Here is a 25,212-nt window from a genome sequence, read left to right as displayed (position 1 = left end):
ACCATGTGATATAAGCCAACTTAGGCAGCACCCCTAAAGCTTCTTAGTCCTACTCAGCCTTCTGCTCATCGTTGTGTCTTCTTTTTAAACCAAAGAGACACAGGTCACTAAAATATGTTGGATTACAATGGAGTTTTGTATGGTGATAGATTCCTAAGGTTAACAAAAGCCGACTAAGAGATTTACAGCTATTCTCTTCTGCCTTTGCAGTGTTCAACCCATGAGTCTAGACATTTTTAAATAGGGAACAACATATGTTTGATAAATAAGGTACGTTTGATATAGATTCCTAAGGTCTACTCAGGTTGACTGTAATGACTTGAAGACACATGTCTAGTCTCTTTGTCTTTGCTAACTTTGTTGGGCTTTAGCACTTGAAAAAAACTGAGTCACATAAGAAACTGTGATGTTCTTTAAAGGTACACCATGAAAGGATCAGAAAGAATAAAGATTCCAGTCGCTCTGTGAACTGTATTTATGGTTTACATTTTTATTTTGATGCCAAAGGCTCTTCAATTAAATCTTCAACGCAAACTTAACAAGGATAAAATCGTGACCTTGTAAAAGCTACTAACTTGTAAACTACTAGAGATAATTAAGATATACATGCTAATGGTCAGCCACTTTACAAATAATCACATTCCTTAATGTGCTCAGAACTAGGCACACAGCCATGCTAAGTACAAATATAATTCATTTACAGGGACAAGCATTATTCAGCCTCCTGAATGGTTTCAAGGTTAACCCTGAACAAGTGAATAAAAATAAGAAAAGTTTGTTAAAACTAATAGATGCTTTCACTGCCTCCTAGAGATCTGCTACATATGGCATTTAAAGTGTTTAAAAACAAACAAAAAAAAAACAAAAAAAAAAACAAAAAAAAACTTCCTGTGATATACAGAAATGGCAACTCCTAGTGGCAACCCTAGAGTCTCCAAAGAGGATCATGGGAACAGATCTCTCTCTCTCTCTCTCTCTCTCTCTCTCTCTCACACACACACACACACACACACACACACACACACACACATACACACCACATGGACCGTGTTAATACTAACCACTGGGGAAAGATCTGCCCCATGCCCTGCCTACTGCCAAGACCCTGCCCAAACGGTAGTCACTGTTGGGTTGGGTTGCCTGGCCTCCTCTACCTGGCCAAGGTAGATCAATTTTCCCAAGTTCCTCCTCTACAGGAAAATCTCTCAGACCTTCTGGGTCTGGCAGCTGAAGGCTAATGCTGTTCTCTGTGACTGCCAAAGACCGACAAACTCCAATGAAATCATTGAGATTACCATGAGGGAACCCAGGGAAAGTCCAGGTAGCAGTTACGTCTCTGTCATTTTAACTGATACAGAGCCCATTTGGATTGGAGTTCTTTTTTTTTTTTTAAGATTTATTTATTTATTTATTTATTTTATTTATATGAGTACACTGTTGCTGTCTTCAGACACACCAGAAGAGGGCACCAGATTCCATTATAGATGGTTGTGAGCCACTATGTGGTTGCTGGGGAAATTAACTCTGGAAGAGCAGTCAGTGCTCTTAACCCCTGAGCCATCTCTCCAGCCCCTGGATTGAAATTGTTGCTCTAATTTATTCTTCTCCAATCTCTGATGATGTTGCAGCTTAATAACAGCAAGAACCCAGCTCCCCATGACCCAAGGGTGCAGTTGCCTAGTCAATCCATTTCATATGTAAAAATAAGACTCACAGTTTACCTTGCTGGCAGACATCACTCTGAAAAGAGATAAACTCCCTAAACAGGTTTTAGGGTCAGTCTTTACTGTTCCCCTGCTTAAAGGAGCTTGCTTTGCAATGGCTGCTCTCAGAAATCGGTCACTTGTGTCTCCTGGTAAATGACTGCATGGGAAAAGAAAAGGTTTGAGGTTTGTAAGTTCTGGTGGTCTAAGAAAGTCCTTTAAGGTATGTATATTCAAGCTGTAAAGGTCATAGAATGTGATTTAAGGTGTGTGAAAAATGGGAAATGGTTCAGGTTCCTTCCCCTTTCTATATGCTATTGTTATATTAAGACTTCAAATGTTCGGGGTTTGGGCATTAATCAGTGGAGTTATAATAAAGCTATTCATTTATCTAGCCCTGGTAAAGCACTGCTAATCTCATAGTCACAAACTCAATTTTTAAAATGTCCTTTGGTTGTTTTCTTTCTTTCTTTTTTTTTTTTTTTTTGTTTTTTTGGTTTTTCAAGACAGGGTTTCTCTGTGTAGCCCTGGCTGTCCTGGAACTCACTCTGTAGACCAGGCTGGCCTCGAACTCAGAAATCTGCCTGCCTCTGCCTCCCAAGTGCTGGGATTAAAGGCGTGCACCACCATGCCCGGCCCTTTGGTAGTTTTCTAAGTATAGACTTAGTGTCTCCCATTGTGCTGAAAACGTCGCTGACCAAGCTATACACCCAGTCCTGGAGAGAGGAAAGAGTGTTCATGCTTTTAACCCCAAATCATTCTTGGGGTCCCCAAGCTTTTGCAATGGCTCAAAGGCATGAATGTACTCTAGCTGTTTGCAGACACTAGTTAACTGCTTTTCCTACAACGAGGAGGATTTCAGTGCATAGTACCAACAGCGGTGATGTTAGTGTATTCAAAACTTTGTCTCTATTAGTAAAATGATAGAAAAAGGTGCCACGTCCTGCACAGCTTTGCCTTGGCACCCTGGCTATGGCCAACCAGGGGATGAAGAAAGGGTAGGGTCACACATGCAGAAAAGCTGGGGTAAGGTGAGAAGTTGCTCTGGCGGAGCTCCACCTACTGCTGCTGTAACCTGGACCTCAGTGTGATCATCACATACAGCGAGGAGGGGTGAGCTAGTTCCGGACTGTCAACACCAGGAGCACGGAGCTGTGGTTGCTCGCTTTACTTACTCACACCAATTGTGCCTTTGTACACAGGCATACTTTGACCAAAGAAAGAAGCCTTCGCTGTCCTCTACCCTAACTCATACGGGGTTATAGGCTTTGTTTATTTCCCATGAGTCCTTGGTCCTTGTCATGGCTGTGCACACCCCTGTCAATGACACACATATCCATTCAGAATGTCACTGTAGTCAATGTCTTAGTTGGGGTTTTACTGCCATGAAGAGACACCGTGACCACAGCTGGCACGTCTTTGGGGGCAGTTTGCAATTAATTTGAAATCTGCTAGGACAGATATAGACTAGGAGTAGAAGGTAAAGTTAAGGAGCTCAGAAGAAAATTTTTATCCTAGGTGTATACTGGAAAGGTCCTGACCTGTGACCTTGGTAATTGGGGTGGTGGGAGGAGAGACAGAGATGGACCTCATCTTCAGGTTAAGGCAGTAGACAGAAGCTTAGGCTATGATTGACAGGAGTACATATCTGGAGTCTGTTTGACAGGTGGCTCTAAGTTGAGACTCTCCTAAGCTTCAGAGACTTCAAAGCCCACCCCCTAATGGCACACCTTCTCCAACAATGCCTCACCTACCCCAACAAGACCACATCTAATAGTGCCATTCCCTGTGGGCCTATGGGGGCCATTTTCTTTTGGGGGGCGGGGAGGAAAAGGTTTATTCAGCTTACATTTCCACATTGTTGTTCATCACTGAAGGCCATTTTCTTTCAAACCACCACAACCAGGAACCAAAGGAAAAGGGGGAAGGGACTGACAGCAAGATGGCTTAGTGGGTAAAGCAGCTTGCCACCAAGTCTGATGACCTGAGTTCAATCCTCAGGATTCGAAAGTATCCAGTGAAATGAGAGAGCCAGATCCTCCAAGCTGTTCTCTGACTTCCATACATGCACTGTGGCAAACCTGTGCTTGTCTACACACACACACACACACACACACACACACACACACACACCACACCATACACACTAAAATAGAAATATTTAATATAAGAAAATATGCCAAAAAAAAAAAAACTTATCATGATGGTGCACGCCTTTAATCCCAGCACTAGGAAGGCAAAGGCAGGCAGATCTCTGAGTTCAAGGTCAGTCTGGTTTACAGAGTGAGTTCCAGGACAGCCAGGGCTACATAAACAAACCATGTCTCGAAAAACTAAGAAAGAGAGAAAGAAAGAGAGAGAGGAAGGAAGGAGGGGAGGAAGGAAGGAAGGAAGGAAGGAAGGAAGGAAGGAAGGAAGGAAGGAAGAATACAAGGGCCTATGTTACTAGCAGATGAAACAAACTTTTACAAACATTTAAAAAAATGTAAATTTTTAAAAATCTCTCAGGGGGCTGGAGAGATGGCTCAGTGGTTAAGAGCACTGGCTGCTCTTCCAGAGGTCCTGAGTCTAATTCTCAGCAACCACATGGTGGCTCACAACCATCTGTAATGGGATCCAATGCCCTCTTCTGGTGTGTCTGAAGACAGCTGCAGTGTACTCACATACATAAAAATATATCTTTAAAGAAAAAAAAAAAAACAAACAAACTAGTGCTAAAGACATATTTTCTGTAAAGACACAGAAATCAAGCTGGGCCTGAGCTGGGAGCTCCCTCCCTGCTAGCTCACCCTCTTAGTGCTAGAACGGGCCGTGCAGGCTGTTGGGTGAGGATTGTCACTAAGAGGCTAACCCAGCTGTGGACCCTTACTATGGCACTGCTGACTGTCCAGGCAAGACGTGTCCATTGGTGCAAGTCTATTGTGTAGCAACCAACTGCTTTCTGGTTGGACTTGAGGCTTGCCCCACAGGAGGGAGCTCTCCTCTGGTGCTGTAGACCTGGCCAAAAGCCATGGCCTGTGAGGTCATGGACGCCAGTGTGCTTGAAGATACTGCTGTTGTTTTGCTAAATGGGTATGATGTGACTGAATAGTTATTTTTATGCACAGAGTGCTGCTGTCAGCTTTAGTTAGAAAAGTTGTTTTGTAATGGGCAGCAGTAACTATAGAGGTTACTATTCTGAGGTTAAGTGGCTATTGAATGCTCACCCATAAATGGGACATCTACATGGTCCTTGGAAAGGCTCACAGAACATTGCAGAAGAGATGGAAGAAATAAGATGATCAATAAAAAGGGGTAGCCTGCTGTATGGTGCTGTTTTCCAGGCAGGATGTGGACATTATAATCTTTTCCTCTTTTTAGAATTATTTATTTTATGTATATGAGTACACTGTAGCTGTCTTCAGACACACCAGAGGAGGGCATTGGATCCCATTACAGATGGTTGTGAGCCACCATGTGGATGTTGGGAATTGAACACAAGATCTCTGGAAGAGCAGTCATTGCTCTTAACCGCTGAGCCATAATCACAGCAGAGGATATCTACACAAGACCTGCTCAAGATTGAGTCCATTTACATCCTGTGGTGCTGTGGGGGAAGGGGACTCACAAGGCTCCACCCTGAGACCTGTGGTCAGTTCATAGCTGCTGGGGAAAAGAGAGACATTTTACTCATTAGTGTAACCACTGATAAGGTGGCCATGCTCCTGTAAACATGTAAATAGTCACACCCACACTCCTATAAGCAACCCTAGTGAAATGTGTCCCCCCTCCCCCATATGAACATAGAAGGGGACTGGTCGGAAAGACGATCGGGATTAGTGGAGGTGGGAGGGGGACAAGAGAGAGTAACGAAGGTGTATGATCAAGATACATTATATACTTATGCACAAAGTCAGAATGTACAATTATTATATAATTATCTATGAGTAACATATGCTAATAAACACACAGAAAGGCTTAAAAGAAGGGAAAAGGAGCATTATGTAATCAAAAGTTTTACTCCAGGCCAGTTCTACGCATGCATGCATGTAACGGTGAACCAGCAATGTACAGAAAAAAACAATCTCTGTGTCAAGGAAGAAACAAACAACTCTACAGCAACAGCTGAAAGCTGGTGTGTCTCTAACACGGGCAAAACACCAGGCAGAAGGAAGTGAAGAAAGAATACGTAGCACAAGAAAGCCATGGGGACCCCCGCATCAAGAAAGCCAGGACTACCCAACACCCACATGCATATGCTGCCTGAGGGCACAGGGGACGTTCTCTTGGACCTCAGAGACAACCCGCCACCCTTTCCTGGCCTCTGTAGGTACCTTCATGCACAGGTATATGCACGCACAAATGAAGATACATACCCATAACTGAAAAGTAAAAACTAAAATCTTTTTAATAGGGGGAATGAAAGGGGGATCATACTACCACTTCTGCAAAAATATAAATAAATAAATAAATAAATAAATAAATAAATAGATAGATAGATAGATAAATAAATAAATAAATAAATAAATAAATAAATAAATAAATGTAACTGTAAGCGTATAGGGGTGTGAGGTAGGGTAGACCAATGAGTAGTGAAGAGCTTGAAGTCTCTCTCCCAGCAGGGTTAGTTAGGAGCACCTACTGATTTTCCAGAAGACCTGAGTTTGTTTCCCAGCACTCATGCAGGAGACTTACTGCGACCTACAAACACAGTCTCAGGGGTCCAATGCCTCTGGTCTCTGTGGGGACCTCACACACACACAGCCACCCCTGACATACTCATAATTTTAAATAATAAAAAAATAAATAAATTCTTAGAAGGTAACGGGGCCACAGTTAAGAGCTATTTCTGCTCTTCCAGAAAGAAGCCGGGACAGCCACGGCTATGTGGAGAGACCCTATTTAAACCATCAAAAAGATGGGGCTGGAAAGATGGCTCAGCCATCAAGAGCGCACTGGCTGCTCTTCCAGAGGACTCAGGTTTGATTCCCAGCAACCAAAAAGGTGATAACAAGCACCTATAACCCCAATTCCAGGGCATCTATCGCAGTCTTCTGGCCTCTGCAGACACATGGTGCACAAACCTATATGCAGGGAAAACACCATAAAGTATTTTTTAATTAAAAAAATGAAAATAAAAAAGACTATGGAGAAGAAAGCAGTTTCTCTTCTATATAACCCATAACTGAACACCCCCCCCCCCCAGCAACCAGGCGAGAAAAAAAGTAAGGACGGCGTCAAGTTGGAGAGGAGGGATGACATGCTTTTAGATCCTGAAAACGCTAAACAGGCCACCAAAGTCTTGTGAGAACTAATAAACAGATTCAAAACTGATTCTGTTTAGAGTGGGATTGCAAACCGGTCCTGTGTGTAGAGCAGTCAGGGCAGGTGGCAGTGTGGCTAGGCCCCACTGCAGGGGCCTCCAATGGCGTGTGTGCTGGGGGTGTCCTGTATGTAGGAATGGGCAGACTTAGTGGCCCACTCCACTCAGCACTGGCCAGTGAGCAAGGGTCATCACGGAAGGTGGGGCCAAGTGAGAACCCAAGGCACTTCCTCCCTTCCAGGAGCAAGCCTGTACAAAGCGTTTTCCTGGATACCACACTCCTTCCCTGTTCACATCCACTTCTCTGGCCTCTGCAAAAGGCAAATCCTCTTTGATGGAAATCAGCTGACCACAGGAGGCAGTTCCTGGGCAGATCCCATGCACGCTCCTGGCTGTTGATAGCTGGCTGCTAAGGTGGCAAACACTCTCTCCTTTTCTACGCGCTGAGGAAGAGTGAGAACAGCGGATCCTCGTGTGGCACAGAGAACAGTACACTCTCCTCTCCAACCGGGGGCTACGGCTATTCACGGCTTCACTGTTGTTGGGGTATAGTTCATGAAGGCCAGGGAAGGCCTAATAACGGCACCCAAAAGATGCCTGTGCCCTGGTCCTCGGAACAGGTCAGTGTGCTGAGTTTATGCTTAGCAGGGGTCAAGGGGGTGGATGGCGTCAGGCTGCTCATCAGCAAGGAAATGTGATGGTTAACCTTGACAGCTTGACAGGATTTTGGGTCTCCCAGGAGATACACCCCAGGGTGTTGTCTGTGAGGTAGTTTCTGGAGATGTTTGTTCAAGATGTACCCTGAATGTTGGTGGCAACATACAATGGGCCAGGGTCACTGGCTGGATGAAAAGGAGAAAGGGAAAGAACACCAGGCATTCTCCTGTCACCCCAGCCTCTCTTTGTTTTTGCTTTATTTTGTTTTATTTTATTTTATTCAGACAGGGTTTCTCTACTATTAGCCCTGGCTGGCCTCAAACTCAAGAGATCTGCCTTCCTTTGCTTCCCAAACGCTGCGACGAACGGCATGTGCCACCATGCGGCCCAACCCATTCATCCCTCTCTACTCCTCCTCGACTGTGGCTACAAACGTGACCAGCTGCCTTGGGCTCTTGCTATCATGTCTTCCCTGCTGTGATGGACTGCAATTTTCTTAAACAATAACCCTAAATAAATAAATAAATAAATAAACAAACCCTTCCTGGAGTTGATTTTCGTCAGGTATTTTGTCAGAGCGACAGGAAAAGTGACTAATGCCAGAGGTGGCGCACCAGTGGCCGCAGAGACCCAGTCTGCACACAGGGAGATGGAGGCAAGGAGTACACAGGGGCAGGGGGGTAACTGCTACTCAGAAAAGAGAGCAGAGGCCCTCTAGGAGGGCAGGGGTCTTAAAACTGGGAGAAGGAACAACAACAACAAAACCGGATTTGGTCACAATGTCATTAGAAGGAACAGGCTCTGTGCCACCTGCCAAAGTAGCTGTCTAGCTGCCAACCCACAGGACTTCTGGATAGCAGGCATGGATGCATACTGCGTATTGTAAGACTCTCCACTGATGGTAATGGTCCCTGCAGCACGGGGAAACAGCTCAACACAGTCCTTGAACATCTGGACTGGGGCTCTTGAGTCCACAGGTCTGGGGCATACACAGACGCCCTGAGTTAGGAGAGAGATTGTCATATCTGCATCTCCATTCACCAACCCTGACCCAACCCAGGCCTAGCTAGACATGGTGTCACACCGTCTTCTGCTGTTCATCCGTGCCTCCGGGCGGGAGTGAATGGTGGTAAGGCGGGTCAGACATGGTGTATACACCTTGACCCAGATGAACTGCCATCAACCTCCGCTAGGCCTGAAGTTCCTGAGGCATGGCAGGGAGACACGGCCCCCTTTAGGAGCACTTGGCCATCCACTGCTCTGGGAGTGTGGAAGTGTGTCCTAAGTGGGTGCTAGTGGAAGGCGGCCTCCTGGGAAATACTGAGAGGAATCACCCTGGAAACAAGGATGGGAGGGGAGGTCTGAGGAAAGGTGGGGAACAGGTTTGTGGGGACAGTGGCATGTGGAGTGACATCCCTAGAGAGGATCTAGAATCTGGGGACACCTGATAACCATCCCATGAACCCCAGACAGGAGGCTGTGAACAGAGTGGCCGTGGTGGAGAGGACTGGATCCCAGCATTCGTCCTTCTAAGATTGACCTGGACCAGACTTCCCCTGCCGAACACACCTTTCTTCCCAGGCCATCAGTTCTGGCTGACGGCCCAGAGGGTAATCAGAAAGCCATAGTGATCAGGGCTGAGCAGCAAAAAAAAAAAAAAAAAAAAAAAAAAAAAAAAAAAGGCTGGAAAATGGTATGTTCTCAGTGTCTCTTGGAGTAGTCCTGGGATAGCAACAGGTTGGGATAGCAGCCAGCTGTCCGTTCTGCATAGAAGATAGAGTCGGCATCTTCCCACCACTCCTAAGCCCGGGAGCCTGGGCTGCAGGTGGAGCCCACCCTTGCTCCCCACCATTGCCCAGCTCTGAGCCAGCACCAGATGCTGTGAAAGGGCCATCATTAGCCTGAACTGAGTGGAGGTCTCTTCTAGAAAACCCCAAATAGGGGCTGGAGAGATGGCTCAGCGGTTAAGAGCACTGTCTGCTCTTCCAGAGGTCATGAGTTCAATTCCCAGCAACTATGTGGTGGCTCACAACCATCTGTAACGGGATCTGATGTCCTCTTCTGGTGTGTCAGCAACAGAGGATGCTCATATATGTTAAATAAATAAGGCTTTTAAAAAAAGGGTGGAAAACCCCAAATGCACTCCTGGCACCCCAGCAGTAATATTCCTGAGGCTACCCTGCCCAGCCACTGAAGGTCTTCCCAGTATATGCAAGAACAAGGGACAACAGAGGTGGTGTGCATGCAGTGTGGGCAACAAGCACTAGCCCTTCTGAGGGATCCTGGCTCCTCCCATCTGGCATCTCCTCTGCTCTGAGTCTCCATTGGAGACTGCATCCCCACACATCCGTCTCTGATGAGACTCCGGACTGTCTGGCCCTGAGCTATGCAGAACCCAGGTCAATGAATTAGGCATACACAACTACACTAGAACAACCTACAGACCTCACATGCATCCTGTCCTCGGGATAAGGCTGGGTCTCCTGATCCCAGCACCCGAGGAGGGGAAGGGCGGAGGTTCGCCAGGAGACATGGGTGTTCGCAAGCAACACGGGTGCAGCATTTTCCGAGAGTTGCACAGACAGCTTTGGAGGGAGAGGCAGAGGGCAAGGCAAGGCAGAGTGGCCAACGAGAATAGGCGTCGGAAGCTTAAGTAGACCCAGAAACCAGGCAGGGAAAGTATGGAACACCAGGGCCAGCTGAAGTGGGTCCAGACACCAGTCACTGGGAACATTGTGGATGGAGGGATGAGCCTGGAGGAGCTTGGCTAGATGTGTTGGGGTCAAGGCACCCAGAGAGTAGTTAGAAGGGCAGCTGAAGATGGGGTTGGGGGCCCCGGCACTGAGGTCTTAACCTAATTGCGTCTTGGAAACACAGAGCTGGGACCCGAGGCAGGAAGGGAGCAGGCTGGCCGGACCTGGGCCCTCCTGTCCTTAAGCACTGGAGCCCAGGAAGCAGGCACAGACAGGACTCTGGACTTCATGGTGGGACTCCCCAGCCACAGCTGTGGCTGGATCATTTTACTACCGCCAGAGGGCGACAGGCTCAGGGCCGGAGATTCAGTGAGACCTTTGGGAGGCAGACTGGAGCCAGGGGCTAGCAAGACATGGGGGGGTGGGGGGCGGATTTTCTGCCTGTTTCTGGCCTGCTGCATAGACTATACGGGCACGCACACATGTATACATGTAGGCGTGCATGCTTTTGCATGTTTGTGCGTACACACGTGTGCATATGTACACTCATGCATACCATGCATATCTGGGCCCAGGGCGGTCCCCTTCCTGCCAGTCCCACAACCATCACCGCCCCCCCCCAGCAAATGTAGGACACCCAGGTTCTCACCTGCAGGGGCCTGGGGGTTCTCAGAGAAGGACCCTTTGCTTGGATGACTTGCCTTCCTTTGCAGCTGGCGACTCTCTCTCGGCTTCCCTGAAGGAAAGGTAGCAGAGGTGTAAGGATGTGAGTTCTTCCTTAGCCCTGCAACTTCAGATGGCATTTATGGGGTATGAGCTAGGCTTGTTCCCAGGCTATTAGGGAAGGACTCACGAGGCCAGCACATGCAGCAATTTTAATGAGCCTCGTCTTCCAACAGCAAATACACCTTTAACCTGCTACTATCAAGAACCAACCTGTATCTGGAACCAAAAACCCCAGGCCTGGGCATGTGGAAGCCCCTAAAAAGCATGCCTCTCGTAGTCCTACCTGCTGTCTCCCACCCAAACAATGCCCCTGCCACTTCCCAAGCCCTTCAGCAAAGCCTTTCTCCTACTCTTCTCCAGACACCTGTCTGGAGCTCTCAGTCAGCTCCTGGGGTTTCTGGGCAGGGGCAGGGTGGATAGTGTGTGTGTGTGTGTGTGTGTGTGTGTGTGTGTGTGCTGGGCAGGGCTGGGCCAGGCAAACCAGTCTGGCCAGTGAAGCAGAGTTGGCTGGGATGAGGCTCTGGGCGTGGGTGTGAGTCAGCGGGCTGGGGCTGGGGAGCAACTGGGGAGGATGTCACCTGGAGCGACTCCTCGAAACAGGAGGCCTGGGAAGGAAGCCTCAGATGAGAGTTGGTCTTGGACCCTCAGCTCCACCCCTGGGACTAACAGGTGGGCCACGTGAGGGTCCCTTAGGCCTTGCTTTAATTTAAAGGGGGTGCTGGACTCCCAATCATGGCAGTAGTCAGGTCCCACACCCCATCCCAGGAGCCAAGCTAGACTCTTCTTTATCTAGACTTTTGAAGGCTCAGTGTCTTCACCAGCCCACGGTGTGGCCCAAGTGCTTCATGCTGGGCCTAGGGTGGGCCTTCATCTCTGGCAAACTCCTGTCTGGCAGGGTTCGTCCGGGTAGGCCTGGGGCTCCAGTGGTCAGCTGGGTTGGGATGACCTATGGCCAGTGAGGGTCTGGGCAGTTAGGGCTGGCTGGTGCATTTGGGATGCAGCTCTTGGCTCTGTGGCCAGTTTGAGTTTCCCGCGACCAGAGACTGAGGGTGGGGTAAAGGGGGGGGGCTTGGTGACACCCAGGCAGGACCAGGCAAGTCCTCAAGCAGCAGTTTAGCTACTGAGAGCCGCCCCCAGTTTCTCAGTCTCCCTCCCAGTCTGGCCAGTGAAGTCTGTGGCCTGTAAAGTCTCGCACCCTGTGTCAGCGTGTTAGTCAGCCTCCTCGGCTAGGGTGAGCCACTGTGCCGCCAAAGTCTCTATAAACTCTCTGGTGTGGCCCAGTGCCACAGAGTGGGACCTGTGGGGCCTATAGGCAGAGCCAGGGCCCTGGGCTCTGCTACCGGGGTGCGGAGATCAGCCAAGGGGTAGCACAGCCACTTGGGACAGCGGGGAGCAGAGGGCTGAACCTGGCTGAGAGCAAGCAACCTCTTGTGGCCTCTGGGATGTCCTCTGAGCTCCCTAACCAGGCCAGTTGATGAGCCAGGCCCCTGGGGAGCAGACATCTGGAGAAAGAGGCACTGGATTCAGGGCCATGTCTGGGAAACGAGGGCGAGCTCGAAAGCCCCGAGGCAAGAGGGTGGGCAGGGCCCAGCGGGCAGCTGGGCAGCAGGGCCCTGAGGCTGAGCCCCCGCCCCCCAACACAGGGGGCCCTCAGGACCAGGTGGGGGTGGCCCCGACAGAGCACGTGACCAGCACTCAGCCGGCTCCTCAGGGACACTCCAGGGCCACCAGGCCAGAGCAGCTACAGGCAGCCTGGAGGCCAGTTCAGGACATTGCTTTGGGATCCGAGCTGGTGCTGGCCCCTGAGCACATGGAGGGCTGTGGAGCTGGGGCCCCCATGCCAGCCCTGGGCCCTGAATTGCTGAGACTCCACGAAGTCCAGCTGTGCCTAGCCCAGGAGCAGCTGCTGCTGGAGGATCGGAGGCGGCAGGTCCAGCTGCAGATGCAGCTGTGGCAGGAGGAGCAGCTGTGGCTGCAGCAGCTGCAGGAGGAGCAGCTGTGGCTGCAGCAGCTGCAGGAGGAGCAGGCCTGGGTGCACATGGAGGGGCTGCAGCTGGCTGTGGCCCTGGAGCAGCTCCGGAGTGAGGGCCTCGAGGCACTGCAAACTCAAGGCCAGGTAAGGCCTAGAGGGGTATGGGGCAGGGGCTCGGGCAGTGACAGTACAGTGGACACTCAAGCATCTTATAGGTGTGTGAAGGATGGGAAGCCAGGTTGGCTGTAGAACGTCTGTGGGCCTGTCCACCAAGAGGGGCTAGTGCTCACTACATAGGATGTTGCCTGGGTGAAGGACAGCAAGCCTGCCCAGACCACCCAATGCTTGGTAGGCAAGGTCATTGAGGGAGGGAACTTGCTTGGGGATGGAGGTGTCAGGGGACCAGGATAAGTAGCTACAGGAGTGGTCCAGGGCGGTAGGGTGTGTGTTGGGGGGGAGGGCCGGGTGCACAGCTGATAGACAACATCAGAACCAAGAAACAGTCCCTACCCCAAGCATCCTGGACAACTTCTCCGTCTGGTCCACCCGCCCTGCCCCGTGTTTACTGCAGCTTGGTGCCCAGGGCTTGAGATCACAGAGGCAGAACGCAATGCTGGTACCCATTATCCTCATTCCAGGAGGAAGACTGGCCTCAGACGCAGCTGGGGCTATTTTGGGCAACTAGGATCTCACCTCAGCGTAGTGTGGAGTCACCACTGCCTGTCAGCCCCAGGGAATCTAAGATGTGGGGCTGCGTGTGGGTCTGGGGTGGGTCCCCTGACAGCGGGTACAGACTCCAGGCAAGCTCGGTGCAAGAGACAGTCTGGGAAGATGTTCACAGCTGTGGCAGAATGAATGGGACTCAGAGCAGAGGGGCGATAAAGGCTGCAGGAGGGTAGGCACAGGGGCGAGGGAGACCTTTTTCTGATGCTCTGCAGGAGCCAGCCCAGGCTGGCTGTAACCCTTCATCCTTCCTGGAGGTGCTTACAGACAAACAGTCTGAAGGGGAAGGCAGGACTGTGGGATGGTGAATAGACAACCACTTAGCATGAAGATTCCCAACTCAGAATCAAGGCCTGCTTTTTCTCAATATTGCTTTGTTGCTGTTGTTGTCGTTTCCAGACAGGGTTTCTCTGTGTAACCCTGGCTGTCCTGGAACTCACTCTGTAGACCAGGCTGGCCTCAGACTCAGAGATCCGCCTGCCTCTGCCTCCTGAGTGCTGGTGGCAGTGTGCGTCACCAACGACCTGCTTCGATATTTTTTTTAAGCTATCTGCCCCTCCAATCTCCTCCTTACCCTAACACTGTACCCTCCTGAGCACTGTACCCACACCCCTTCTCCAGCTCTAGAAGTTCGGGGTGCAGTGGACATCTGAGCTTTGAGTCACAAATCTATCATTCCACGCCCAACTGAAAGATCTCTTGGAAACCACTTGGAGAGAAAGGGTTTCTGTGTGCCTAGTGGTCTCGTGGTCAGTGTTGGGGTAGTGCCCTGGAGGTCAGAGGGGGCACTCACCAGCAGTAGCTCGAAGCTTGGACCCAGGGAGGAGCGCCTGCCCCTTCCCTGATGCAGCTTTGGGCCCCCCCTTCTTAGTGCTCATTCTCCTGGGGGTGGGAAGGAAAAGTCCAGGGATGGTACATTCAGGAGGGCAGCGAACAAGGCAGTGGGAATACTGCCCCGGCCCTGGATGAACATGCAGCAGGAGCATAGACCTCCAGCATGTCCCCCAGCCAGCTTCTTGGTCCACCTGCCCGCCCCTGGTGGTCTAAGGATGTGCCCAGTAGCTCGAGGAAGGATACCTAGCAAGAGGATGTGTCCCTTTATGCTGGTACCCCCGTCCTCTACAATTCTGGATCTGCCTGTCCTTCTGTGTTCTAACACCATCCTCTAAATCGCTGGGCTAGAAGCTCAACAGCCTGAGCTCTGCGGACTTGCTTTCAACTACTGCCAACGTGGGTCTGCTGAACACAGCCCCTCCCCACCCGCAAACCCTCTTCCTTCTTGGCCTTGGGAATCTCTGCTGTCTGGTTCTGGAAGCAATGCCCTTCTCCCTAGTATACAAGGCAGGCCCCCCATTCACTCCTCTTGGAAGAACTTTCCGCTCCTGTTTTAGTAGGGTCTTCCAGTGCCCTAGAACCCCTCACAGGGCCAATGAATAGGAAAGCGGGTAGTGCAATCGCTGACTCCATACACTTATGTACCCACTAGGCTGGGGCCGCAGGGCTCCAGAGTGCATTTGGGGATGGAGTTAATGAAATGTTATCCTAAAAGTAGGACCAGAAAGTGACTGAAAGTAAGCTGTCTTACGGACAATGTTCAGGCAGGTGGCAGACACTGAGAATCTAGGACAGGAGAAGTGGTAGGTAGGAAGCTGGCTTGGACATGTGACTGAGTTCAGGGCACGGCATGCGTAGAGGAGTGGGTTGGAGGGAGGGCTGGGTAGATTAGGGCTCTAGGAGGAACTAAGTCCTTAGGTGTACGGGTGATGTGTTGGGGTCGATACAACCATGAGGTTCCCTGTCTGTAGAGGATCCAGTACTTGCAGCATCTTGGGTGCAGCCTCTTTTAATGTGCATGTATTAAGACGGGACCTTTGTGTCTTCAGTTGGTTTGCACAGGAAAGGATCAGTGGGTGCCAGGACCGACACTGTTGGAGCAGTTTAGAGAGTGATCCTCATGTGAGATGGGGACTTGGGGGGTACGATTGGTTTGCGGGATTCTGTGTGGCAGAGGGGCTTCTGCTGGCGGATCACTCCAGATTCCCTTGTGCCTGAGGGGTCCCATGGGTACGGGTGAGTGCGCAGGAACCTTTATGGTTGGGCAAATGAGTGGGGAGGTCCGTGGAGTTCCTATGCTGTCGGTCTCATGCGCGAAGATGAGCCTGCGGGGAGTGGACTGGGGAAACTAGAGGTGTGTCTGCGAACGGTAGGGCGGTCACTTGAGTGAGATGGGTACCCAAACACCCCCCCCCCCCCCCCCCGTCTGAGACCTCACCTGCCTCACCTGCCTCTCGCAACACAGAGGCCAGAAGCTCCGCCCCTCGCGTCGAGCTGGCCAGTTTCCTAGCGACTAAGCCGGAACTTCCGAGTTACCCCAACTTCCGGGGCGAGGGTCAGGGGTCGGCAGTAGGGGCTTTGAGCGATCGGTTTTCAAATAGGTTCAAGGGGCTTCAGTGTCCGGAAAGACGAGGCTCTAGAAATCCGGAGCGGCGCTGGCCAGGGTCCGGAGCGCAGCTCTGGGGCTCCACCAGAGCGCTCAGGGGTCGGGGTTGGGGTGTGGGCTGGGGGCGCCAGTGAAGCCACACTGGGAACCCGGGATCGCGGCCGGGGTCCGGGGCGCGGAGGGCGCAGGAATGCGGGCGCGTCGGGGTGGGGCCGCCCCGCCCAGGTGCTGCCCGGACAGGCAGGAGGCAGAGCGCGGGCGGGGCGGGGGCGGGCGCGTGAATCAGGCCGAACGGGCGGGCGGGCCGCGGCGGGGAGTGGCTGTCGGACGGACGGGACCGCGAGGCCGCTGGGCGGCGGTGGGCTCCTGCTGCCCCTGTGCCGAAACCCCGCTCACCTGGCCAGGTAGGGCTCCCGCCCCGGAGCGGGCCGGGCACAGCACGGCGGGGCGAGGCACACGGGACGGGAGGCTCGGGCCTCCGCGCGGTGCCACCTGGGTCTGGTCTCTGGACCTGGGCCGGGCGGTGCAGTGAGCGCGTGCTTTGGGACTGGGTGGGAGACAGGGAGACTGCGCTCCGGGGCACTGGGTGAGGGATTTTCCAGGGTCACGCTGGCAAGTAGGAGACTGAACAGTGCGATTCGCTCTGGCGGCCTAGGTATTGTCAGGACATGACCTGTACCTTTCCCGGAGCCTCTCCCCGAGCCGCCATGAACCGGGGTGTCTAGGGCTGGGTCCTTGTGTGGAAGGCAGGGAAAACTGGACTCTCCTAACTCCTGATCTCATATCCCTGGACTGGATCGGCAGATAAGATACCTGGCCTGGGTAGCCGCTAACTTCCTGGGGTACAGTAACACCTTTGGGCCTTGCAGTGCCTAACCTGAAAGCTGTATAATTCATCGACTTCCGGTCTTCCTAGGTTCTTCTTGTCCCCCACAACCCCAATCCTTCTTGATCACAATCATCCTGTCATCCTCTTTGTGTAGTAGCCTAAGGTCCTCAACCATGGATCCCCCTTCCAGACCCAGGAACACTACTACCTCCTGCCAGACAGGAGAGGAAAGGGTCATTTTCTTGCCCTACTTGTGGTGAAGGGCCTGGGGCTAGCTTCAGGTAGGAGGTCAGGAACAAAAAATTCCTGCTGAGTCACTGGTTTGGGTGGGATAGGCTCCTTCCTTAAGCAGGGCCCCACTTGGATAGGCAGATGTCAGTGAGCAGGCTGTTGGATTCATCGCTGATAGGAGTGGTCACCGCCCCGTCTATCGTCAAGGGGCGATGTGTACCAGTGAATGATTGTAAGGGCATTTAAGGTCGTGTGTGACTTCTGTGAGGTCAGGTACCACAGTGGCCGCTCAGGACTAAGGCCACTTCCCAACCCATGTGTCTCTGAGGGTTCTCACCACTGGCTAGACAGTATCAGTTCTCAGTCTTATACAAGGAAGTGTCCCCTCAGCGTGAGCATGCTAGGATCCCCAGGTAGTGTGGGAATGCTGCCTAGGAGAGCTGGCTCCAGTCTGAGACCTGTCCAAGCAGACAGGCCCGCATCAGACCCCAGGTGCTCTGCTTCCATCTCCCCAGAACAGTGTGCCACGCCTCACATTGCAGACAGGAAGGAAAAGCAACAGCCTTAGGTCAGGGCAATGCCCCAGAGGGAAGTCGGAGCACTCTTCTTAGGGCCAGTAGACATAGGAGTGTCCCCACCTCCAATCTCTGTCACACTTGGACTTGCTAATGTGTTACGCCATGCCCCTAGGGGTGGCAGACACTGTAGCTCCCTGGGTCATACACAGCAGAGTCCCGCTGGACCCCCAACGTCATTGAACAAGTATCCCCTAATACCAGAGCTGCCATCCTGTCAGCATCGCTGGCCCACTCCTCAAGGCACTCCTCCTCCTGGGCAGAAATACTTCCCTAGTTTGGACTATCATCCAGGAACCTGTGTGCTAGGCAGGGCAAGAGTCCCAAGCCATTTCAAACCTGTGGAGCAGTGGGGAATGGTATGAGCCTGCCCTAAGGCAACTTCCAGGCCAGAGGCCACCAGGTTTGCAGGCGTTTGGTTGTCACTTCTAATGCCTTCTTCAACCACAAGCTTCTGCTACTCGCACTCATGGCCCAGGGACCTCCTGATGTGGACATGAACGGTTTCTCGGGCACATACTTGCCAGTGAACTCAGACCAGGCTGGACCTGGGCTAGCCCGTGACATCTGGCTTCCAAGGCACAGGAGTCATGCTCTCTCATGAGCGCACATGCACGCACGTGTGTGTGCACACACACACACACACCAGCCACTAGAGAACAGTGATCCTGAGGCACCTGTGATGGGGGACGCTGACAGAGAACTTGGGACGAGGCTTGTAGCAAAGTCTTCCTTCATTCTTAGTGTATTAGGGAGAGGGTGGAGATCCGGGGCCTTGGGTATTGGCAATGGCTCTGTTGCCATCAGGATGGGTGAGTGAGTCTGGGAGGGTATAAAGAAGAGACCCTACAGGGAACTGTGAGTTCCCAAGGAACTGTGGCCCAGGGAGGTTTTAGCTGAGGTGAGACGGAAGCAAGGGTGAAGATTTTCAGAGAGGTCGAAGGTTGAGGAGTCAGGACAGGGAGATCAGTGAAGGGACTGTGGGCAGATGCAGGTGTGGACTGAGGAAAGAGGTGTGGGTGGGGCTTAAGGCCATCATCCCTGGATGAGTCAATCTGCACTCCACTGTGCTCACCTTGGGCCAGGTATGATGTCTTGCCACCCCTCCCAGCTCTGTGCAGTGAAGGACACAGGCTAGAGCAAAAGGGGGGGGGGGGGAAGGAATAATCTCTTTAACTGGCCTGCATTTGTATCTTAACCAAAACTTATCTTTACAGGAAAAGGGAACCACAGAGTAAATGGGCCGTGAATGTATTGACTCTGAAGTAAGGGGAGGTGGGACCTCTTACCTGTATTGGGGTGGGGACAAACATTGGCAGTCACTGAGACTGATAGAAACAAGGTGTCAGCCCCAGGAAGGGGATTAAGGGCTGAGTACCACTGGCCCATGTCTTACCAGCTAGGCACATGCTACGGCCTGTGGTGCTGCTTCAGAGTCTGTCTTCACTGGGGCTCAGAAAAACTCCCGGGCATAAGCTAAACCCAAGATCCAGCAGCCACATCAGCCGTGTGTGTCCACTTGTGGCATGAGGTAAGTGGGTCCTACTGCCCCTAGTTAATGCATTTTCCTGCCCCTCCAGGCCCCTGGCCCCAACATGGCCCGTCGCTCCCAGAGCAGCTCGCAGGGGGACAACCCACTGGCACCTGGGTACCTGCCACCTCACTACAAAGAATATTACCGCCTAGCGGTGGATGCATTGACTGAGGGTGGGCCAGAAGCCTACAACCGCTTCTTGGCATCTGAGGGGGCACCTGACTTCCTGTGCCCTGAGGAACTGGAACACGTGAGCCGCCACCTGCAGCCCCCACAGTATGTGGCCCGGGAACCCCCTGAAGGCACCCCATCTGATGTGGACATGGACGGGTCCTCAGGCACCTACTGGCCAGTGAACTCAGACCAGGCTGTGCCTGAGCTGGACCTGGGCTGGCCCCTCACATTTGGCTTCCAAGGCACAGAGGTCACCACACTGGTACAGCCGCCGCCACCTGACAGCCCCAGCATCAAAGATGAAGCTCGGAGGATGATCCGCTCTGCCCAGCAGGTGCATTCTCACGGGCTTGAAGGATGGTGAAAGGCAGCCCAAGCCGGGTTTTGAAGCATGAATAGGAGGGTGTGGGAGATATAAAAGCATTCCTGGTGCTTAGGATGCCAGGGCTGGCCAGCCAGACCTCGGCAGTAGGGTTGCCCTGTAGAGTCTGCTCATTATCACCTGGGTCTTGGGTAGCGGGTTCTGTAGACATTCCAGTATCTAGGATCATGGCCTGTACCCAGAAACTCAGGGTCTTGCCCAGCTGAGAGCACCCCACCCCAGGCAGCTGGTAAACTGAAAAACCAAGTGTTTAAGCCAGGAAGACTGGCTCATGCCTGTAATCCTAGCGCCCAGGGAGGTGGAGGCCAGCCTGGGCTACACGGTAACAGACCAGTCCTCATTAAGAAACAGGAACACTCCTACAAAACCCAGGAATATTAAAGAGAGGTAGCAAGGCCAGATGGTAAAGGCCTAGCTTCTGCCCCTGTTCCAGGAAGTTGACAAACCGCACCTTGACCACTTGGGGTCTGAACACACGGAGCTGCAGATAATCCCCCTCTGAATGAAGCACCCTAAAAGTATAGCCCCTGCTTCTGCTTCAAGCTCCCTCAAGGGCTACCAAGTGTCAATTTTGTGTGTGTGTGTGAGACCTTCTGCTGGGTCCCTTCTTCCCCCCACCTCCCAATTCATGACCAGTCTCTCCTGGGGCAGGCTAATGGTCATTTTTATCGTGCTTGTGGGTGAAAATGTGGCCAGAGATGGGCAGGATGACCAGGCCCTTCCCTCCCCGCTGACCTGATACCCACCTCCCAGGTGGTAGCTGTGGTGATGGACATGTTTACCGACGTGGATCTGCTCAGTGAGGTGCTAGAGGCCGCTGCAAGGCGAGTCCCGGTCTACATTCTGCTGGATGAAATGAACGCCCAGCACTTCCTAGACATGGCCGACAAGTGTCGCGTCAACCTGCATCATGTGGACGTGAGTGACCAAGCCAGGGGAGTGGAGGGAAAATATCTTTGGTGAAGACCTGACTCCCCTCTCTTCCAGTTCCTGCGTGTGCGCACAGTGGCAGGTCCTACTTACTACTGCCGCACTGGGAAGTCTTTCAAGGGCCATCTAAAGGAGAAGTTCTTGCTTGTGGACTGTGCCGTAGTGATGAGCGGCAGTTATAGGTATGCCCAGTGGGTTGCCCTTAGCCCTGGCCCTTCCCACCTAGTCCTCCGTGGTCCCACTTCCTTCCCATAAAGCTGTCCTTGCCCCAGCCCACCAGCCCAACCCCTTTCAGATCCCTGATTATCCACCTAGTGCCTTTAGCCTCTGTGGCCCTATTTCCTCTCCCTGACTCCTGCCATCCTGTCCACAGCTTCATGTGGTCCTTCGAGAAAATCCACCGCAGCCTGGCTCATGTGTTCCAGGGAGAGTTGGTCTCCAGCTTCGACGAAGAGTTCCGCATCCTCTTCGCACAGTCGGAGCCACTGGTGCCCTCAGCCGGGGCGCTAGCCCGCATGGATGCCTATGCGCTAGCTCCATACTCTGGGGCTGGGCCCCTGGTGGGCGTCCCCGGGGTTGGAGCACCAACACCTTTTTCTTTCCCTAAACGGGCGCACCTCCTATTCCCACCGCCCAGGGAAGAAGGCCTGGGCTTCCCCTCTTTCCTAGACCCTGACCGCCACTTCCTGTCGGCTTTCCGCCGAGAGGAGCTGCAGAGAATGCCTGGGGGTGCTTTGGAGCCTCACACAGGGCTCCGGCCACTGGCGCGCCCAACTGAGGCTGGGCCGTTCGGAGAGCTCGCGGGCCCCCGGGGCTTCTTCCAGTCAAGGCACCTGGAAATGGATGCCTTCAAGCGGCATAGCTACGCAACACCCGATGGAGCTGGAGCAGTGGAGAACTTTGCAGCGGCACGGCAGGTGTCACGACAAACATTCCTCAGTCACGGTGATGACTTCCGTTTCCAGACCAGCCACTTCCAACGGGACCAGCTCTATCAGCAGCATTACCAGTGGGACCCACAGTTTGCTCCTGCGCGCCCACAGGGCCTCTTCGAGAAGCTTCGTGCAGGCCGACCTGGCTTTGCGGACCCTGATGACTTTGCCTTAGGTGCTGGTCACCGCTTCCCAGAACTCGGTGCTGATGTGCACCAACGGCTGGAATACGTGCCATCCAGCGCATCTCGGGAGGTACGCCACGGCTCGGATCCGGCCTTTGGACCCAGCCCCCGTGGTCTAGAGCCCAGTGGAGCCTCGCGTCCCAATCTGGGCCAGCGTTTTCCATGCCAAGCAACCTTGAGACAAGGCCTGGACACCGCTTCGGAGGCAGAACCTGAGCGCAGGGGCGGACCCGAGGGCCGGGCCGGGCTGCGTCACTGGCGCCTTGCCTCCTACCTGAGCGGCTGCCACGGTGACGGTGGGGAGGAGGGTCTACCAATGGAGGCTGAGGCTTGTGAAGACGAGGTGCTGGCTCCCGGAGGCCGGGACCTGCTCCCCTCCGCCTTCCGCACTCCTGCAGCCTTCCCAGCTAAGGGACCAAAGCCGGGCTCAGGAAGCGGTGGTGGTGACAGCTCCGAGCGAGAGGGCCCAGAAGAGACAAGCCTGGCTAAGCAGGACTCCTTCCGCTCTCGCTTGAACCCGCTCATCCAGCGCAGCTCCAGGTTGCGCTCATCACTCATCTTTGCGTCCCAGGCTGAGGGTGCTGTTGGGACCGCAGCAGCCACCACTGAAAAAGTACAGCTGATGCACAAAGAACAAACAGTCAGTGAAACTCTGGGTCCCAGCGGAGAGGCTGTTCGTTCCAGCGCCTCGGCCAAAGTGGCGGAGCTCCTGGAGAAATACAAGGGCCCTGCCCGGGACCCTGGCGGTGCAGGAGGTGCCGTCACTTCCTCCAGCCACAGCAAGGCTGTAGTGTCCCAGGCCTGGCGGGAGGAGGTGGTAGCACCAGGAGGAGCGGGAACTGAACGCCGCAGCCTTGAGAGTTGCTTGCTTGACCTGCGCGATTCCTTTGCCCAGCAGTTGCACCAGGAGGCAGAGCGACACCCAGGAGCCGCTTCGCTCACTGCTGCGCAACTGCTCGACACCCTGGGCGGCACTGACCGCCTGCCATCACGCTTCCTCTCCGCCCAGGGCCGCTCCTTGTCTCCACAAGGTCGAGATAGCCCTCCGCCAGAAGGGCTTGGGACACACCAGCTGCCTTATTCTGAGCCAAAGGGAAACCCCACCCCAGCTTACCCTGAGCGCAAGGGGAGCCCTACCCCAGCTTACCCTGAGCGCAAGGGGAGCCCTACCCCAGCTTACCCTGAGCGCAAGGGGAGCCCTACCCCAGCTTACCCTGAGCGCAAGGGGAGTCCTACCCAAGCCTACCCTGAGCGCAAGGGGAGCCCCACGTCTGGATTTCCCAATCGGAGGGGCAGCCCAACCACAGGATTGATGGAGCAGAAGGGAAGTCCCACTTCAACCTACCCAGACCGCAGGGGCAGTCCGGTGCCCCCAGTGCCTGAGCGCAGGGGTAGTCCAGTACCCCCTGTGCCCGAGCGCAGAGGCAGTCTCACTTTCGCTGGGGAGTCTTCGAAGACTGGGCCTACAGAGGAGGTGTCTAGTGGCCCCATGGAAGTCCTGCGAAAGGGTTCTCTCCGCCTCAGGCAGCTGCTGAGCCCCAAGAATGAGAGGCGTGGGGAGGATGAGGGCAGCTTCCCAACTCCGCAGGAAAATGGGCAGCCCGAGAGCCCCCGGCGGCCCTCGCTGAGTCGGGGTGACAGCACAGAGGCTGCTGCAGAGGAGAGAGGCTCGAGGGTCCGCCTAGCTTCAGCTACAGCCAATGCTCTGTACAGCAGCAATCTGCGAGATGACACTAAGGCCATTCTGGAGCAAATTAGTGCCCACGGCCAGAAGCACCGCGGGGTCCCTGCTCCAGGTCCAGCCCACAGCAGTCCTGACGTAGGTCGTCCAACAACTGCAGGAGACTTGGCCCCAGACATGTCCGACAAGGACAAATGTTCAGCTATCTTCCGCTCAGACAGCCTAGGGACACAAGGCCGGCTCAGCCGCACCCTGCCTGGCAGTGCAGAGGAGCGAGACCGGCTCCTTCGCCGCATGGAGAGCATGCGCAAAGAGAAGCGTGTCTACAGTCGCTTCGAAGTCTTCTGCAAAAAGGACGAAGCTGGCAGTAGTGGGGCAGGAGACAACTTGGCAGATGAGGACACCAGGGACAGTAAAATGGGCAAATTTGTCCCCAAGATCCTGGGCACATTCAAAAGCAAAAAATGATCTCCTGGTCTCGGAGGCCAGGACTCTGCATCACTGCCATACTGAACCTACAATACCCATCTGGAGTGGTGGCTGTCAGGTTAGTGTCAAAGCAGTTTGGGACCTAGCTGACAACCACCTGAACTGAGCTCCACTTGAATTCGCCTCGCAGCCGCACTGCCTCTCACTCTTGGCTTTTCCATGAGGGGCTTAGCCCCTCCACCTGGTGCCTTTCCTCATCACCTACCCCCACCCCAGCCTCCACCATCTCCTGGGCTCAGGTCTACTTTGGGTCATTATTTCACCTCAGGGATCCATCTCTCTGCCTTATGCTCCAGTTTTTCAAGAACTCTATCACTTTGTGCCTCAGTTCCCTCTTAAGGCCTTTTATCTCAGGGCTTTTTCTCAGGGTTTCCATCTCATGGCTCCTGGTCCTCTCCCTCTGGTGACAGCCTCCTCCCATCCTCTCATCTCTATCTCTCTCGGGAACACACCTTGCCTGCTCCCACTCTGACTCCTCACTGCCTCATAGCACTTTCTTGGCATCTGCCCTCTTACTGTGTGGATGGCAGAGTTGGCCTCGGGCAGTTTAAGGGAAGAGAGGGATGCTGGCTAGGACAGACTGTTGGAAAGTAATTGCTAAACACCTAGGGCTCCCCACCCTCCCCGCCTCAGGCCATGCCTGCCCTCTCCAGCAAGTTTCTGGGTAGCACTTGAAGAGGAGCCAAGATTGGGGAGCACTGGGCTTTGCAGTACAATAAAGGAATCGGGACAGACGTTCTGTGATCCCAAGCCTCAGTAAATTCCTAAGCCAAAGTCTGGACAGAGGCATGTCTATAGTGTGCCCTCAGCAAAAGGCAGAAGGTCCCTGGTTACTTTTTTCTTACCACTAAGGATTAATTTTGATCTGGAATGACATAAACACATGGAGAGCCCCCACACACACAGAGAGAGAGAGAGAGAGAAGCACTGAGAAATATGTGTCTGCTATCTACTATTTTTTCCAAATAGTTTATACCTGTGTCTATGGAATCCCAAGGGGGCAAAGACATGAGAACAAAGCCACTATAAGTATTTCTGACTCCAGCAGCTGGAG

At 53.2% G+C, this 25,212-nt stretch overlaps 2 protein-coding genes across 14 annotated transcripts in view; one reads left to right on the top strand and one right to left on the bottom strand.

The window, feature by feature from the left end:
• Nucleotides 1-16,559, bottom strand: part of Iqank1 (IQ motif and ankyrin repeat containing 1) — a 37,547-nt gene extending 20,988 nt beyond the window's left edge. For 4 of the 10 annotated variants that reach the window (XM_030248630.1, XM_030248633.1, XM_030248637.1 and 1 more), the window contains exons 1-2: nt 16,049-16,559; nt 11,005-11,091 (exon numbers count right to left, since the gene is read on the bottom strand). Coding sequence is in view for 3 of the 10 variants with exons in the window: in XM_030248629.1 (XP_030104489.1) it covers nt 11,005-11,091; nt 14,570-14,654 (172 nt within the window). In the remaining 7 variants the exon portion in view is untranslated. The other 6 variants (XM_030248629.1, XM_030248632.1, NM_001370920.1 and 3 more) reach the window with 6 other exon arrangements.
• On the top strand, nt 11,658-24,902 carry Fam83h (family with sequence similarity 83, member H). 4 transcript variants are annotated; one of them, NM_134087.2, is made up of 5 exons: nt 11,658-11,750; nt 19,432-19,893; nt 20,695-20,859; nt 20,929-21,053; nt 21,245-24,902. In NM_134087.2, the coding sequence occupies exons 2-5, from the start codon at nt 19,447-19,449 to the stop codon at nt 24,135-24,137; spliced, it is 3,630 nt and encodes a 1,209-aa protein (NP_598848.2). In that variant the 5' UTR covers nt 11,658-11,750; nt 19,432-19,446; the 3' UTR covers nt 24,138-24,902. The 4 variants fall into 4 exon arrangements, with proteins under 4 accessions (NP_598848.2, XP_006520299.3, NP_001161725.1 ...); XM_006520236.4 differs by lacking the exon at nt 11,658-11,750 and adding an exon at nt 13,101-13,197; NM_001168253.1 differs by lacking the exon at nt 11,658-11,750 and adding an exon at nt 16,496-16,620.
• The last annotated feature ends 310 nt before the right edge of the window (nt 24,903-25,212 follow it).

Source organism: Mus musculus, chromosome 15 (genome assembly GCF_000001635.26).
Source record: "Mus musculus strain C57BL/6J chromosome 15, GRCm38.p6 C57BL/6J".
Lineage (NCBI taxonomy): Eukaryota > Metazoa > Chordata > Mammalia > Rodentia > Muridae > Mus > Mus musculus.
The sequence above is the reverse complement of the archived record's forward strand: the minus strand, read 5'-3'. Positions and strand labels throughout refer to the sequence as shown.

Coding starts and splice junctions, on each gene's coding strand:
- Fam83h (XM_006520236.4), top strand. CDS start 13,120: ATGGAGGGGCTGCAGCTGGCTGTGGCCCTGGAGCAGCTCCGGAGTGAG. Junction 13,198..19,431: donor CACTGCAAACTCAAGGCCAG/GTAAGGCCTAGA, acceptor CTGCCCCTCCAG/GCCCCTGGCCCCAACATGGC. Junction 19,894..20,694: donor TGATCCGCTCTGCCCAGCAG/GTGCATTCTCAC, acceptor CCCACCTCCCAG/GTGGTAGCTGTGGTGATGGA.